Source organism: Balaenoptera musculus, chromosome 12 (genome assembly GCF_009873245.2).
Source record: "Balaenoptera musculus isolate JJ_BM4_2016_0621 chromosome 12, mBalMus1.pri.v3, whole genome shotgun sequence".
NCBI lineage: Eukaryota > Metazoa > Chordata > Mammalia > Artiodactyla > Balaenopteridae > Balaenoptera > Balaenoptera musculus.
The window spans coordinates 53,722,475-53,738,588 of record NC_045796.1 but is presented as its reverse complement, the minus strand read 5'-3'; the positions used below and the strand labels follow the sequence as shown (position 1 = coordinate 53,738,588).

At 42.4% G+C, this 16,114-nt stretch overlaps 1 protein-coding gene across 1 annotated transcript; it reads right to left on the bottom strand.

Moving 5' to 3' along the window:
* Nucleotides 1-506: 506 nt before the first annotated feature.
* Nucleotides 507-16,114, bottom strand: LOC118905001 (RNA-binding protein with multiple splicing 2-like). The gene is given in 4 exon segments (XM_036871219.1): nt 507-553; nt 3,853-4,281; nt 4,284-4,628; nt 16,066-16,114. Coding segments are annotated over 4 exon segments (870 nt in total).

Sequence of the window (16,114 nt, the reverse complement as noted above, 5' to 3'; positions counted from 1 at the left end):
ACTCTGTTCCTAGGATCCATTTATTACCTTGGGCTTTATAGGACTGTCATGATTTAAGAGAATGAGAGAGAAGGGAAAGGTATAGGTATTTCAGGAAAGGAAAAAAGAATGATCAAAAGCAGGGATGAAACAGTCACGTTCATGCCTGGATGCTGTGAGTGTATTTTATTCTGCAAATGTAAGATACTCTAGGTCAGGAGGTTAGACAATTCATCATACACACTACTTATCTAGTTAGTTAGATAGTTAACATTTACAGAGCACACTATGTGCTGGGCACGATTCTATAACACTTTTCTAATATTCTAACCTCATACAATTTGGGAGGTCCTCTTTGGAAAGCACACATACAAAGAAATTACAAATACAAAATTAGGTGACCCTAGAAAGGACCCACGTAAGTGAAGAGACCTGAAAATTAAGCTTCACAGTAAACTCACCTACATTTCCCATGACGGAGAGACTGAAGTGAAGAAGTAAGCTTCAGGCAGCCAATTCTTCACCTCTCACAGGTACCCAAGACTGCTTCTTGTCCCATGATCTCCATTTCTCCCTAGAAGAGCTCGGTTATATTGCCATTAGAGCAAAGGGCAAAATGAAACAAGAAGCTTTCATGTTCTGCTTGCCACACATTTCTAGCCACCATTTATGCACTGATTTTATTCACTGCCTTACTCTAGGCAGATTTTCTAACATTCTTTTCATCTTTTCATCAAACCATAACATGAAATTTCTGTATTCCAGAAAGACGGATACGAATAAAGTATCCTTTTTGCCCCCTCTCCACACTTTCCCAGCGATTTATAAAATTATTAGTGTTCTCACGGAACAGTGTGTTCATTCACTTAATAGGCTTTTATGTGCCAGGCCGTACCAGGTACTCAGCATACTAAGATGCATCCGAAATAATTTCTTCCCTCAGGGAACTCACATTCCAGATTGGCAGAGAACTGATAAGTAAACAAATGATTGCAATAGTCCCTAACTGGCTGTAATAGGACTATGTACAACTGTTATGGGAACCTAGCTTTGAGAACCAGTAGCAACGTATAAAATAAATCTTAGAGGATAAATAGATACAACATGTGGACAAGGAAAGAAAGGGCTTTTAAGCCAGGGGCTCTTAACCAAGGGGTCCACGGTTCAAATTAAGGAGCTTGAAGAATTTGGATGAGAAAATGAGTACGTCTTTATTTTCACTAACCTCCAGTTTGAAATTTAGCATTTTTTTCCATTATAAATATAGGTCACAAACTGGAGTAGTATTAGCAATACTTGTAACTTGTCACCAATAGAAACAGATATATTCAACATAGATATATTCATATTGCAGTTGACTCAGATTCTTGAAACGTTATTTTACACATATTGCTACTTTGAAATTACAGTAGGAATTAGACTCACTGCGAGACCTTATTATTTATTGCATACTACATAACACAAATTTGTTTTCCTAACATTCTGATAGCTGTATAGGAATATACAATTATCTCTTTGTAGTAATACGTATGTCTATGTAATAATATGTATGTTTATGCATTTAAATATATTATTCTGAGAAGGGCTCCACATACTTCACCAGACTGTCTAAGAGATTCACTGTGAAAAAAGAATAAAAGTAAAGTTAAGAACCCCTGTTCCAGGCAAAGGGAACAGAAGACACAGTAAGTTTGGGACTTCCCTGGTGGCGCAGTGGTTAAGAATTCGCCTGCCAATGCCGGGGACACGGATTCAAGCCCTATTCTGGGAAGATCCCACATGCCGTGGAGCAACTAAGCCTGTGCACTGCAACTACTGAGCCTGCACTCTAGAGCCCGCGAGCCACAACTACTGAACCCACGTGCCACAACTACTGAAGCCCGTGCGCCTAGAGCCCAGGCTCTGCAACAAGAGAAACCACCGCAATGAGAAGCCTGTGCACCGCAACGAAGAGTAGCCCCCGCTCGCCACAACTAGAGAAAGCCCGCGCAGCAATGAAGACCCAACGCAGCCAAAAAAACCCAAAAAACAAAAAAAACACAGCAAGTTTAAAGATGAGGACTTGTTCAAGAATTCAGTCACCAGTGCTGCCTTTTCTTTCTCTTGACTCTGAATTCTTCCCACTCCTCTTTCTGCCACTCCCCTAGTTTGGGATACCTGCCCATTTGGCCCTCTTCCAATCTATTTTCCACACTTCCCAGTATCGGGAATCCATATTCCCAAAGCTGATGTTGTGTCACTGCTATTCTGGTTGAAGGCGATCAGGAGAGCCCAGCCTGCTTGGCCTTGATATTGCCTCTGCAGGCAGAGGCAAGATCAAGGAGCCCTTGGGTTCCCTCGGACAGATCTGGAAACCCCTGGCCTAAAAGAGCAAGTGTGGCTTTCAACACCCTCCATGGGGCAATCAATACCTCTCCATCCTTATCTTCTATCATATGTCCCTGAGCTCTGTCCTCCAGCCTCACAGAAACACTTTTCACTTTTCATAAAGATCCTGCCCTCTATCACCTCCGGGTGTATACAAGCTATTTTTTTTGCTTGGGACTCTACTTCTCACCACTCCTTTTTCCTGGTTAACACCTACTTATCCGTTAGGTGCCAGTTTAGAGGTCTCTTCCTCTGGGAAGTCCTTCTACTCCCCACAAGAATGGCCCAAATATCTCTCCTATGTGTTGCCTTAACAGCCTGTATTTACCTTCTTTTTTTTTTTTCTCCTTTATGTGGCATAAATATTTTGTTACACAAGGTACAAAAATACTTCCACGTTTTGGTTGCTTTCAAAGTTTGAAAAGAATGATGAGCCACAGCAGGGGTGGGGTGCTATGTGGAGAGGTACGCAAAACCGGCAGAGAAAGGATATATATATACATTTTTTGGCTGCATTGGGTCTTCGTTGCTGCACGTGGGCTTTCTCTGGTTGCAGCGAGCGGGGGCTACTCTTCGTTGCGGTGCGCGGGCTTCCTATTGCAGTGGCTTCTCTTGTTGCCGAGCCCGGGCTCTAGGCGGGGACTTCAGTAATTGCAGCACGCAGGCTTCAGTCTTTGTGGCACACGGGCTTAGTTGCTCCGCGGCATGCGGGATCTTCCTGGACCAGGGATCAAACCCATGTTCCCTGCATTGGCAGGGGGATTCTTAACCACTGGACCACCAGGGAAGTCCCGAGAAAGGATTTTCTTAACGGCTGTTGGCGCATCTGAGGAGGAGGAAGCAGAGGACCCCGATTTGAAATGACCAGGAAAACGCTCTGTCTTGGCTGGGTGGTCCTTCCTGTTGGGCGGAACTGGCTGCAGGGCTTGGTCCTCACTGAAACAGGGTGGGTGCAGGGAGGGGTGTGGACAGTGGGGCTGGGAATGATGAACCATTCGTGGTCAGGACCTGTTGCTATGGTGACACAATGTGAGAACAAACGGTACACTCACATACACAGAAGCTTAAGTGTCTTAATCCATGCCAGAAAACATGCAAAATTAAACGCGTCGTTTCTTTGAGATGGAGCTACGGAAGCAAATTTGGACTGGAGGTCAGGCCTCGCTCAGTCCCAGGGAGGCCTCTGAGCTGGGTCTGGGTGTCCCAGAGAGAAGGCCCCTGAATCCTGCCGTGAGCACCTTGAAGAGGGGTTTTGGGGCAGGACAGGGCTGAGGAAGAGGAGAGAAAGGAAACAGGAAACAGTGCACTGAGTCAGGCTTAAAATTCTCAGGCTTTGGAGGGAAGCAGCAGCTCTGCACGGGCTGCCTTGGGGCAGTGGAAGCTCAGGGCGGCTTCCTCCCCAGTGGGGCGGGGGCCTCGAGCTGTGGCGACAAGACTGAAGAACTAACAGGACTGACAAGACTTCCAACCTCGCTGGGTGGTATCAGAGGAAGGGTACCTGCGCACCTCTGGACATCAGTTTCTTCATCCTGAAAATGGGAGAGCGCCACCTGACCTGCATCCTCTGAGCATGTAGGGCAGCGGCGGCAGCGGTAGTGGCAGCGGGGTGGGTGAGCGCAGCAGGTGAGGTGGCTGGGGTCAGCTCTGTGGTGTACAGAGGGTAGGGGGCCCAGGACTCTGGGTATGCGGGGCTCAGAGGGGCCCCCATCAGCTCTGAGTGTGCTCCTAGGGAGGGGTGAGCGTTGGTGGGATTTGGCGTAGCCGTCAGCTTGTTCTTGGCCGTCTTGGTGTTGGCATTGGCACACTCTAGCCTCAGGGTCTGCGGGTTCTCAGGATCAAAGCGAATACCGTTCAATGCCTTCTGGGCGGCTTCTGCTCCTGCCCGGTCGTCAAAGATCGCAAAACCAGCAGGCTGCCTCGATGTGAGCTTGATGGGGACCCTTCATACCCCTTGAACGGCCTGAAGAGCAGGTAGAGATCTTTGGGTTGAATGGCCACAGGGAGGCCACTGGCGAACAGGGTCCGGAGCTCCTCCTCCGTGCGAGCCGTGCGGGCGCTGCGCGCGCAGTCCGGCCTCAGGTTGCTCGCGGGGCTGGGGCTGGGGCTGGGGCTGGGGTGGTGGCGGTGGGCGGGGCAGCCAGCGGGTCCGGCTGGAGTCGCATCAGGCTTCGCGGGGGCGGGAGACGGGGAGGGGGTGCGGCGGACGTGGCACTGGGAACCCCGGCCGAGCCGTGGTGGCCGCCGCCTCCACCTTTTCCCTGCGACCGGCGAGTCTTGTCTTCCTTTTATCACGGAATGGTAATAGACTTTTTACTGGTCTGCGCTCTTTTCTCTGGTCGGCACTGAGCCTTTAATTCCCCACATAGGGCCTGACAGTAGTGGGCGTTGGGCGGCTACTTACTGGTTAGATGGATAAATGAATGAAGCCAGAATTGTCACCTAGAGCTATAGCAGAAAAAGGCTTGGAAACCGAGGTAAGTGGTTTGAACTATATCCCCTAGACCAGGATTTTCCAGACTGTAGCTTATGACCTATTAGTGGATTGTGAGATCAATTTAGTGGTTTGCAATAATTTTTTTATGTGAAATACAATTTTATAGAACAGAAGAAGAGAATAGAATAGAATAGATCAGAGTGCATCACAAGAAGCAAGGGTAAGTTTGTTTCATAAAACTTTTACTTCAGTTATGCATATCATGCATATATATGCACATCCTGAACTAGTATGTGTGCCTTGAGTTGTGTTATTTCTTCCAATAGATTAAGTCAAGAAGGTTCTAAAGCTCCTGCTGTAACCACAGGGGAGCCGTTTTGAAGGGTTTCAATTAAGGATGTGATATGATCAGATCTGTGGTTTGGGAAACTTCCTCAGACCATGGCATGAACGGTATTTTGACCAGCGATGGTGGCAATGGGAGCATCTGAAAAGCTACTACAGTCAACTGAGAAATGACAAGAAAGATAATGGCGTGGGATGGAAAGGAGGGGGTGGGAAGGAGAAATAGTGACTGACTGGAAGAGGGTGCTTGTGAGGGGGGTTGAGGTTTAAGATCTAGTACCATGGGCTTGATCTGGAATGTCATAATTCAGGTAATGGGAACATCACAGCCAATGTCAATTCAGTAGGAGGAAAATCAATTATACTAACTTCTGAATTGAATTGACTGATCCATTTAGTCAGAATAATTAGCCCACATTGATATGAATTGCTCTGGATGCTAAATATAGTAGTGACTAATGGGCTAGATTGTCCCAAGTATAAATTACCCGTAACTAGTGTTTGAATCTGGTTGCTTAAACATTTAAGCTACTTTTATTATGCTATCACTACAGTGTATGAAATTATCCATGTTTTTGAGTGGGGAAATCAACCTACACAGCCCATTGCTTATGAATTATCTATAGTTTACTCACCTACCTCAAATCCTTTTCTGGAACAAGACAAATATGAGGAAAAAATCCAGTAATACATAATTCATATAATTTAATAAGCATTGCATATGAGAATAAATATTTTTGTTTCTCTATATAATAATTATGTCTTCTCTCGCAAAGTCCTCATTCACCTGGAAGAATTATATAATGTTCTCAATTTACTACGGATAGGCAATGCTTAACCTGGGTGGTATGTGGATCACCATATCTTAGTTGTAGGACAGGACCACCTCCAAGTAATCTGAATGTAGATCAGGTATGGGTGTTGTCCTGAATAGTTATTTAGGAGCAGAGGAGTAATGGTGGACGAAGGTGCAGCCAAGGAATGAGACAAAATAAAATGTATTAGTTTTTATGCATTAGATTAGTAAGCTAATGATAAAATAATGATTAAAGGCTCACATTAGAGCGGCAACTTTTAAATTTTGACCCTTATCATTTAATATTTAGTCTTATGTGTTAAACTAGATGTTGAATTCCTAAAGGATGTTGTGGGCCCCGCGTAGCACTTAGCAGTGCCCTGAGCCATGCTTACTGACTGAATGATATATTTATTAAAAATTACAGTGTTGCCCATCAACAGACAATTGGCTTGAGGAGATGTGATATATAATGGAATATTACTCAGCCATAAAAAGAATGAAATATTGCCATTTGCAGCAACATGGATAGACTTGGAGAATATTATGCTTAGTGAAATAAGTCAGAGAAAGATAAATATGATATCACTTATATGTGGAATCTAAAAAATAACACAAATGAATCTATAAACAGAACAGAAACAGATTCACAGACATAGAAAACAAATTTATGGTTACCAAAGTGGGGGAGGAGGGACAAATTAGGAGTATGGAATTAACAGATACAAACTACTATACATAAAACAGATAAGCAACAAGGATTTACTGTATAGCACAGGGATTTATGCCCAATATCTTGAAATAACCTATAATGGAATATAATCTGCGAAAAAAAAATCTGAATCACTATACTGTACACCTGAAACTAATACGATATTGTAAATCAACTATACTTCAATAAAAATAAATAAAATATTTTCAAGCTCTTAAAAAAATTCCAGTGTTAACTTCCAATAACCACTAAATTCTTTTTATAGCTAAAATGAATTACTTGAATTAAAGCCATCTGATTAAAGGTACAACTCTAAAGTTAGGTGACTTTAAAAAAAAGCATAATGAAATATAAATTATGTTGTTCCTCAAAGTTGAAACTCCAGAAGGCTACACACTTGTTGAACAATAATGTAATTACTCAAAATGAAACAGGAGGGAAGGAGGCAAGGCACAACCTTTGAAAGAATGACATAGCCTGAGGACATGACATAAACTGATTAGAACCAAATAGGTCCAAAATGGTGGACAAGTCGACTTCCACTAGACCTTGAGCCTCAGTATACGCCCACATCAGCAAGCTAAATGACACACCCACAGGCGCCATGACAGTTCCATAAGGATCAAAAAGTGGGCAGTGGCCCAATTCCTAGAAATCCCCTCCCCTTCCTAAAATAGCTGGAGTACTCCTCCCACTCTTTAGCCTATGAAATTACCCACTCCTATAAAAACTGACAACGCCATATCCTGGGGCCTTTCTCTCCTTCTGAGATGGCCCACACTCTGTCTGTGGAGTGTGTTTCTCTCTAAATAAATTCACTTCTTACCTAACACTTTGTCTCTCACTGAATTCTTTCTGCAATGAGACATCAAGAACCTGACCTTCGTTAAGTCCTGAGACCAGGGTGTGATCTCAGTTGGAAGACTGTGGGTTTTGGCTCGGGTTCGAGTCCCAGCTGTGTGGGTTCAAGTCCCAATCTAAGGTGCATGGTTTCAAAAGCATCAGAAAGCTCTTTTGCAATTGCCTTTAAAGCCAATTTAAGAAACATACAAGAAAAACAATTCACTTTATAAATATGGCTAATTTCTGTTACCCCTCCCACTGGAAAAAAATACGTATTTGGATTATTCACTTTATTCATCATATTTGGCTTTAGATAAGTCTTGGTTGTGTTTTTTTTTTTTTTTTTAATTAATTTTATTTTATTTATGGCTGTGTTGGGTCTTCGTTTCTGTGCGAGGGCTTTCTCTAGTTGTGGCAAGCGGGGGCCACTCTTCATCGCGGTGCGCGGGCCTCCCACCATCGCGGCCTCTCTTGTTGCGGAGCACAGGCTCCAGACGCGCAGGCTCAGCAGTTGTGGCCTACGGGCCCAGTTGCTCCGCGGCATGCGGGATCTTCCCAGACCAGGGCTCGAACCCGTGTCCCCTGCATTGGCAGGCAGACTCTCAACCACTGCGCCACCAGGGAAGCCCCTTGGTTGTGTTTTTAAAAAATGTCCTTGAAGAATAAATTTGTAGGGCTTCCCTGGTGGCGCAGTGGTTGAGAGTCTGCCTGCCAATGCAGGGGACATGGGTTCGAGCCCTGGTCTGGGAAGATCCCGCGTGTCGCGGAGCAACTAGGCCCGTGAGCCACAACTGCTGAGCCTGCGCGTCTGGAGCCTGTGCTCCGCAACAGGAGAGGCCGCGATAGTGAGAGGCCCGCGAACCGCAATGAAGAGTGGCCCCCGCTTGCCACAACTAGAGAAAGCCCTCGCACAGAAACGAAGACCCAACACAGCCATAAATAAATAAATAAATTAATTAATTAATTAAGCAGCTACTTAAAAAAAAAAAAAAGAGCACAAAGAAGGGTGTTCCTGGTGAGAAAAATTTGAACACCCATTTAAAAAAAAAAAAAAGAATAAATTTGTAGCCATTAAATGTACTGAAATAAACATGACATAGGATCATTGTAATATACTAAATCTCCATATTGAGAAATTTTTTAAATTTTATTGAAGTATAGTTGATTTACAATGTTTGTTAATTTCTGCTGTACAGCAAAGTGACTCAGTTATACATATATATATATATTCTTCTCCATCATGGTTTATCGCAAGATATTGAATATGGTTCCCTGGGCTATACAGTAGGACCATGTTGTTTATCCATCCTATATATAATAGTTTGCATCTGCTAATCCCAAACTCCCAATCCTTCCCTCCCCTCCCCTCCCTTCCCCTTGGCAACCACAAGTTTGTTCTCTATGTCTTTGAGTCTGTTTCTGTTTCATAGATAGGTTCACTTGTGTCGTATTTTAGATTTCAAATATAAGTAATATCATATGATATTTGTCTTTCTCTTTCTGACTTACTTTGCTTAGTATTATAATCTCTAGGTCCATCCATGTTGCTGCAAATGGCATTATTTCATTCTTTTTCATGCCTGAGTAATATTCCATTGTATATGTATATCATACCTTCTTTATCCATTCATCTGTCAATGGACTTTTTTTTTAAAACATCTTTATTGGAGTATAATTGCTTTACAATGGTGTGTTAGTTTCTGCTGTATAACAAAGTGAATCAGCTATACATATACATACATCCCCATATCTCCTCCCTCTTGCATCTCCCTCCCACCCTCCCTATCCCACCCCTCTAGGTGGACACAAAGCACGGAGCTGATCTCCCTGTGCTATGCAGCTGCTTCCCACTAGCTATCTATTTTACATTTGGTAGTGTATATATGTCCATGCCACTCTCTCACTTCATCCCAGCTTACCCTTCCCCCTCCCCGTGTCCTCAAGTCCATTCTCTATGTCTGCGTCTTTATTCCTGTCCTGCCACTAGGTTCTTCAGAACCGTTATTATTATTATTATTTTTAGATTCCATATACATGTGTTAGCATATGGTATTTGTTTTTCTCTTGCTGACTTACTTCACTCTATATGACAGTCTCTAGGTCCATCTACCTCATTACAAATAACTCAATTTCGTTTCCTTTTATGGCTGAGTAATATTCCATTGTATATATGTGCCACATCTTCTGTATCCATTCATCTGTCGATGGACACTTAGGTTGCTTCCATGTCTTGGCTATTGTAAATAGTGCTGCTGTGAACATAGGAGTGCATGTATGTTTTCGAATTATAGTTTTGTCTGGGTATATACCCAGGAGTGGAATTGCTGGATCATATGGCAACTGTATTTTTAGTTTTTTGAGGAACCTCCATAGTGTTTTCCACAGTGGCTGTACCAATTTACATTCCCACCAACAGTGTAAGAGGGTTCCCTTTTCTCCACACCCTCTCCAGCATTTATTATTTGTAGATTTTTTAATGACGGCCATTCTGACTGATGTGAGGTGATACCTCATTGTAGTTTTAATTTGCATTTCTCTAATAATTAACAATGATGAACATCTTTTCATGTGCATAATTGGCCATCTATATGTCTTCTTTGGAGAAATGGCTATTTAGGTCTTCTGCCCATTTTTCAATTAGGTTGTTTGTTTTATTCTTATTGAATTGTACGTGCTGTTTGTATATTTTGGAAATTAAGCACTTATAGGTCTCATCATCTGCAAATATTTTCTCCCAGTCCATAGGTTGTCTTTTCATTTTGTTTATGGTTGCCTTTGCTGTGCAAAAGCTTATAAGCTTGATTAGGTCCCATTTGTTTATTTTGGTTTTTATTTCTATTGCCTTGGGAGACTGACCTAAGAAAACATTTGTATGATTTATGTCAGAGAATGTTTTGCCTATGTTCTCTTCTAGGAGTTTTATGGTGTCTTGTCTTATATTTAAGTCTTTAAGCCATTATGAGTTTATTTTTGTGTATGGTGTGAGGGTGTGTTCTAACTTCGTTGATTTACATGTGGCTGTCCAACTTTCCCAACACCACTTGCTGAAGAGATTGTCTTTTCTCCATTGTATATTCTTGCCTCCTTTGTCAAAGATTAGTTGTCCATAGGTGTGTGGGTTTATTTCTGGGCACTCTATTCTATTCCATTGATCTGTATGTCTGTTTTTGTGCCACATATTGAGAAATCTTAAACCGTGTATACAGGCTGAAACTGTGTAGTGAGGATTGTCTATAATTAACCCATGAACCACTCTCTCTAGGCATTCTTTTCTTTTTTAAATTAATTAATTTATTTATTTTTGGCTGCTTTGGGTGTTCGTTGCTGCACGCGGGCCCTTTCTAGTTGCAGCGAGCAGGGGCTACTCCTCGTTGCAGTGTGCGGGCCTCCCATTGCAGTGGCTTCTCTTGTTGCAGAGCACGGGCCCTAGGCGCACAGGCTTCAGTAGTTGTGGCATGCGGGCTCAGTACTTGTGGCTCGTGGCTCTAGAGCGCAGCCTCGGTAGTTGTGGTGCACGGGCCTAGTTGCTCCGCGGCATGTGGGATCCTCCTGGACCAGGGCCCGAACCCGTGTCCCCTGCATTGGCAGGCAGACTCCCAACCACTGCGCCACCAGGGAAGCCCTCTCTAGGCATTCTTAAGTTTGCTCAAGCATTAATACTAATAATACACCAATAAAAGGGAGAATTTTTACTGTGCATCTCCTAGGACCCAAAGTTGGTTAATGACAACTATGTTTGTAATATTAGCATCACCAGATGCCACAGTGGTTTGATTAAATGTAGATAGGAGAACAACTATATTTTGTGACTATAAGCAAACATCTAGGTACACTTCAACATGTCTCCTAAGTACAGGAATAATCTCCTACATAACCACAGTATAATTACCACACTCAGAAAATCCAGCATTGATACAATACCATCATCTAACATAAATTCATATTCAAATATCCCCAATTGTCCATAGGCCACATGTTTTGAATCCAAAATTGAGAATCCCTCCCAGAAAGAAGTTCTCTACCACTAGGATTATATCTTTCACCTTCTTATCTGCCATATTCCTTGCACGACAAAAAGAAAACTCTTGGTTTGCTCTCATCTCTGCTGAATTTCAGGTCAGCTATTCTTTGTGTAACGTTTCCAAGCCAGCTATCCATTTGTATCTATTTTTGAGACGTTTAATATGTATTTGGGTAATTCCTGGGTTAAAGTCCACTTCTCCCACAAGACTGTTTCACAAGGATAGTGATTGTTTCCCCCCAGCCCCAAATGTATTTCCAAGTGCAAGTGCTTGGTGCATAATAGGTTTTCAAGAAATATTTTTAGAATGAATGGATATATAAAGTGTTTAAGTCGGCAGAATGCCTGTATTGTCTTTATATCTCTCTGCATCCCATAGAGTGGGCCCTCAATGGGAGTTTAATAGATCTATGTAAAGTGAAAATATTCAGCACCATAGCTGGAAGTATGCTTTGACTATTTCTTTTGCACTTTCCTTTGACATTTAATAACATTTAAAGAGCAGAAGAGGTATACAGGGAATGCTGAATTTGATCTCCAATTCAGTACACCAAGATGTAAGAATTTATTAACTATGGGGAGAATCATTGCTGTGACAATGGAAAAATTAATTTTTCATAATTTTGATATATTAAACTATCATTTATTATGCACTTACTAAGTGTCAAACACTGTGCTAACTACTTCACATGCATTGAAAATTTTTATTTATATATATATGTATTTTTTTTTTTAAATAGAGAACGAAGTATCTCCCTGTCCTTCCTCTTTTTTTTTTTTTTAAACTTTGGGTTTATTTATTTATTTATTTATTTATTTATGGCTGTGTTGGGTCTTCGTTTCTGCGCGAGGGCCTTCTCTAGTTGCGGCAAGTGGGGGCCCCTCTTCATCGCGGTGCGCGGGCCTCTCATTATCGCGGCCTCTCCTGCTGCGGAGCACAGGCTCCAGACACGCAGGCTCAGTAATTGTGGCTCACGGGCTTAGTTGCTCCACGGCATGTGGGATCTTCCTGGACCAGGGCTCGAACCCGTGTCCCCTGCATCGGCAGGCAGATTCTCAACCACTGCGCCACCAGGGAAGCCCTTATTATTATATTTTTAAAGATAAGTTTTACTGAGGTATACTTGACATTCAGTAAAATTCATACCTTTTGGTGTACAGTTCCATGAATTTTGACAAATGCTTTAGTCATGTAACTAACTACCATTACAATCATGATATAGAATATGAATATTTCCATCACCCCCCCAAATCCTCTCATGTTCCCTATTAACACGCGTCATTTACTCTTCCTACTTTAGTATATTTTTCTCATTTTTTAAAATAAATTTGTTTATTTTATCTATTTATTTTTGTCTGCGTTGGGTCTTTGTCGCTGTGCGGGCTCTCTCTAGTTGCAGCGAGCAGGTGCTACTCTTCGTTGTAGTGTGTGGGCTTCTCATTGCGGTGGCTTCTCTTGTTGCAGAGAATGGGCTCTAGGCGTGCGGGCTTCAGTAGTTGTGGCACGTGGGCTCAGTAGTTGTGGCACGTGGGCTCAGTAGTTGTGGCACACGGCTTAGTTGCTCTGCGGCATGTAGGATCTTCCCAGACCAGGGCTCGAACCCATGTCCCCTGCACTGGCAGGCAGATTCTTAACCACTGCACCACCAGGGAAGCCCCTTTCCCATTTTTTTTGGAGAAGAAAAACTGAGGCTAAGAGCAGTTGAGTAATTTATTCAGAGTTACATAATTAGTAAGTGGCAGTGCTTGGACTCCAGCCAAGGTCTGTCTGACTCTAAATCCCAAGATTTAAGTATGCCACCCTGCCGTTACTACTTCGTGGTATTCCATTTGCTCAGCATTGTATTTCCCATTTTGTTACACAATGGCCATAGAGCTGTAACAACAAGAGGAAATTAAAATGAAACTTTCAAAAATACTAAGAATAGGGTAAATGAATTACAAGATAAATTTTATGTCAAACTAGAGGTATATACTCTATTGCATAAGATTAAAAGCAAGTAAATTTTTGGTTCATTGATATGGTAGTAAATATTTTAGTAGTTGTGAGTTTTAACTTTACTTCACAAGTGAGGACTCCATTAGCCACTTGAATCTAGGGATATCTTAGGATAAAATTTGGGGGTTCGTCGCTGCCTGACACGTCAGACCCAGACAGTTCCTGTCCTCAGGTAGCTTACCACTGAATCTCACAGATAAAACGATTACCTGCATTATGGTTTTATTTAGAGTTCTAACATGATGCATCTTAGCCTAAATCAGTTACAGAGTGTTTTGCTGAATTAGATAAATTAAAAATCTACTTAAAAATAATTTTAATAGATGGAACAGGGAATCCTCAAAGTAGCCTTAATATAATAAACATTTTGTATTTGTAGTATATTAGAAAGACAGTGTTCAATTTAACTACTAAATTTGGGGGTGGTTTGTTATGCAGCAAGAGACAATAGAAAACTGATACAGGTACTAGAGTATTGGTCTGTTCAAGTAGGAAGATCAAGTCACATTTTTGAAGTCTCCAAATTACAAATTAGCTGCATTTTGTAAGTCAGTTGTTTAAAATTTAGAATATATTGTCTCATAGAAACAGATGCATTTTCTTACCAAGTAGTTTGGACATAATTGAATCTTTATGTGGTAGTTCAGGATTTTTCCATTGCCTACATTCATTGTACATCTCTGAGGTTAAGATACAAAAGGTGCTCACAACTGAGTTGGCTGTTTATTGACCTTGTGCTAGGTCACTGCTTTTTTTTTAAGCAAATGTTTTTAGGCAAAAAACTAGTGGCTTAAAACTGCACTATTTATTTGGCTCATGAGTCTGCTGGGCAGTTCTGGTCTGGGACAGGCTTAGCTGATCTCCAATGGGCTCTTTCGTGTGTCAGGGATCAGTTGGTGGCTTGACTGGGCACTGGCTTGTCCCAGATAATCTCACTCATATTTCTGATGGTTCGCCGTCTGTTGGTTGGGGGTAATAGGCGTGACTTAGCCACACATCTCTCATAATCCTGTAGGCTAGTATAGGTATGTTCATATAGCAGCAAGATTCCAAGAGAAGCAAGGAACTAAGCCCCAAAGTGCAAGTTCTTTTCAAGTACTGCTTGCATCACACGTGCTAATGTTTCATTTGCCAAAATAAGTCACATAACTCACCTAGATTTAAGGAGTGAGTAAATGGATTCTACTTCTTTATGGGAAGAGTGGAGAATTATGGGCATTTTTACAGTTTACCTCAATGTCAACTTAAATTCAGATAGAAAATATAATAGAAGGCTAAAGAAAGAAAAAATCAGTGTAGGTTAGAGAGAGTTGGCCTCTTGACCTCATTCTCTGTTGGAGAATGAGAGGAGATGTTAAATGCACCTGAGATTGCTGGATAGAGGGAGAAGAGTGCAAAGGGCATTATAAGATAGAGGACCCAGCCTCTATCTGTCTATTAAATCTTGAAGATAGGCATCACATGACCTTGCCAAAGGGGTGCACTCTGCCCCAGACAACCTCCTACCTCTTTAACTGCATTGTCTGGCCTCTGTCATGTGTAGGCTCCCCCTTACCTGCAAAGCACCTAAATGTCAGTGTTACTCAGGGTTTTGTCCTTGCTCCTCCTTTATCCTTATTTTCTACACATTTGCCCTAGGTAATTTCATCTGATTTCATGGCATCAGCTTCCACCTATTCAGTGATGAAGTCCAAATCTACGTATGTAGCCCTGACCTGTGGCCTCCATAACCATATGTTTCAATGAATTCTTAGACATCTGTGCCTATATAGCCTCCAAGCACTTCAGCCTCAATATGTTCAAAACCAAATTTATTTTCATGCCCCGAGACCCTGATCTTTCTCCTGCGTTCCTGTTTTTAGTTAATGGTTTCACCTTCATCCATTTACCTAAGCTAGAAATCTAACCTCACTGTCATTCTTGATTACTTCTTCTTTATTTACTACAATTCCTGGTGATTCCATCTCCTACCTGATTTTGCATTCATCCCCTTCAGTCCATTTCCACCCCATCGCCTTGGTGTGGACTCTCATCACCTCTCCCCTGACCTCTTGCAGCAACCTCTTAACTGGTCTTCCTCGAATATTTTCACCTGTCTAGTTTTTCCCTACTCCATTCCATTCAGGGTACACATTGTAAGACCCAAGTTTGTTCATGTCACTCTATTTAAAAATGTAAGCTGGGTCCCTATTGCCTACAAAGCTAAGTCCCAATTACTTAAAAGCATGGCTCACCAAGTGCTTAGCAGTCTGGCCCCACCTGATCGTACCAGCATCATCTCCTGCCATCCTGCCCCACCCCATCCCCTTTTATCCAACCTCACTGAACTTCTCACTGTTCCCCACCAACACATGCCCTTGCACAATGCTGGGCTTTGGCCCATGTTGCTTACCCTTTCTGGATTCCAACACATGCCCTTGCACAATGCTGGGCTTTGGCCCATGTTGCTTACCCTTTCTGGATTGCCAGCCCTCTCGTCTCCATCTGATAAATTCTTGTTCATCAGCCCAGCTCATCAACCTGTCACCTCCCTGCGGATGACTTCCCTGAGCCATCCAGAGTTACTCACTTCTTCTGTGTTCCCATAGCCTTTTGTCCTTTCCTTCGGCAGTGACCAT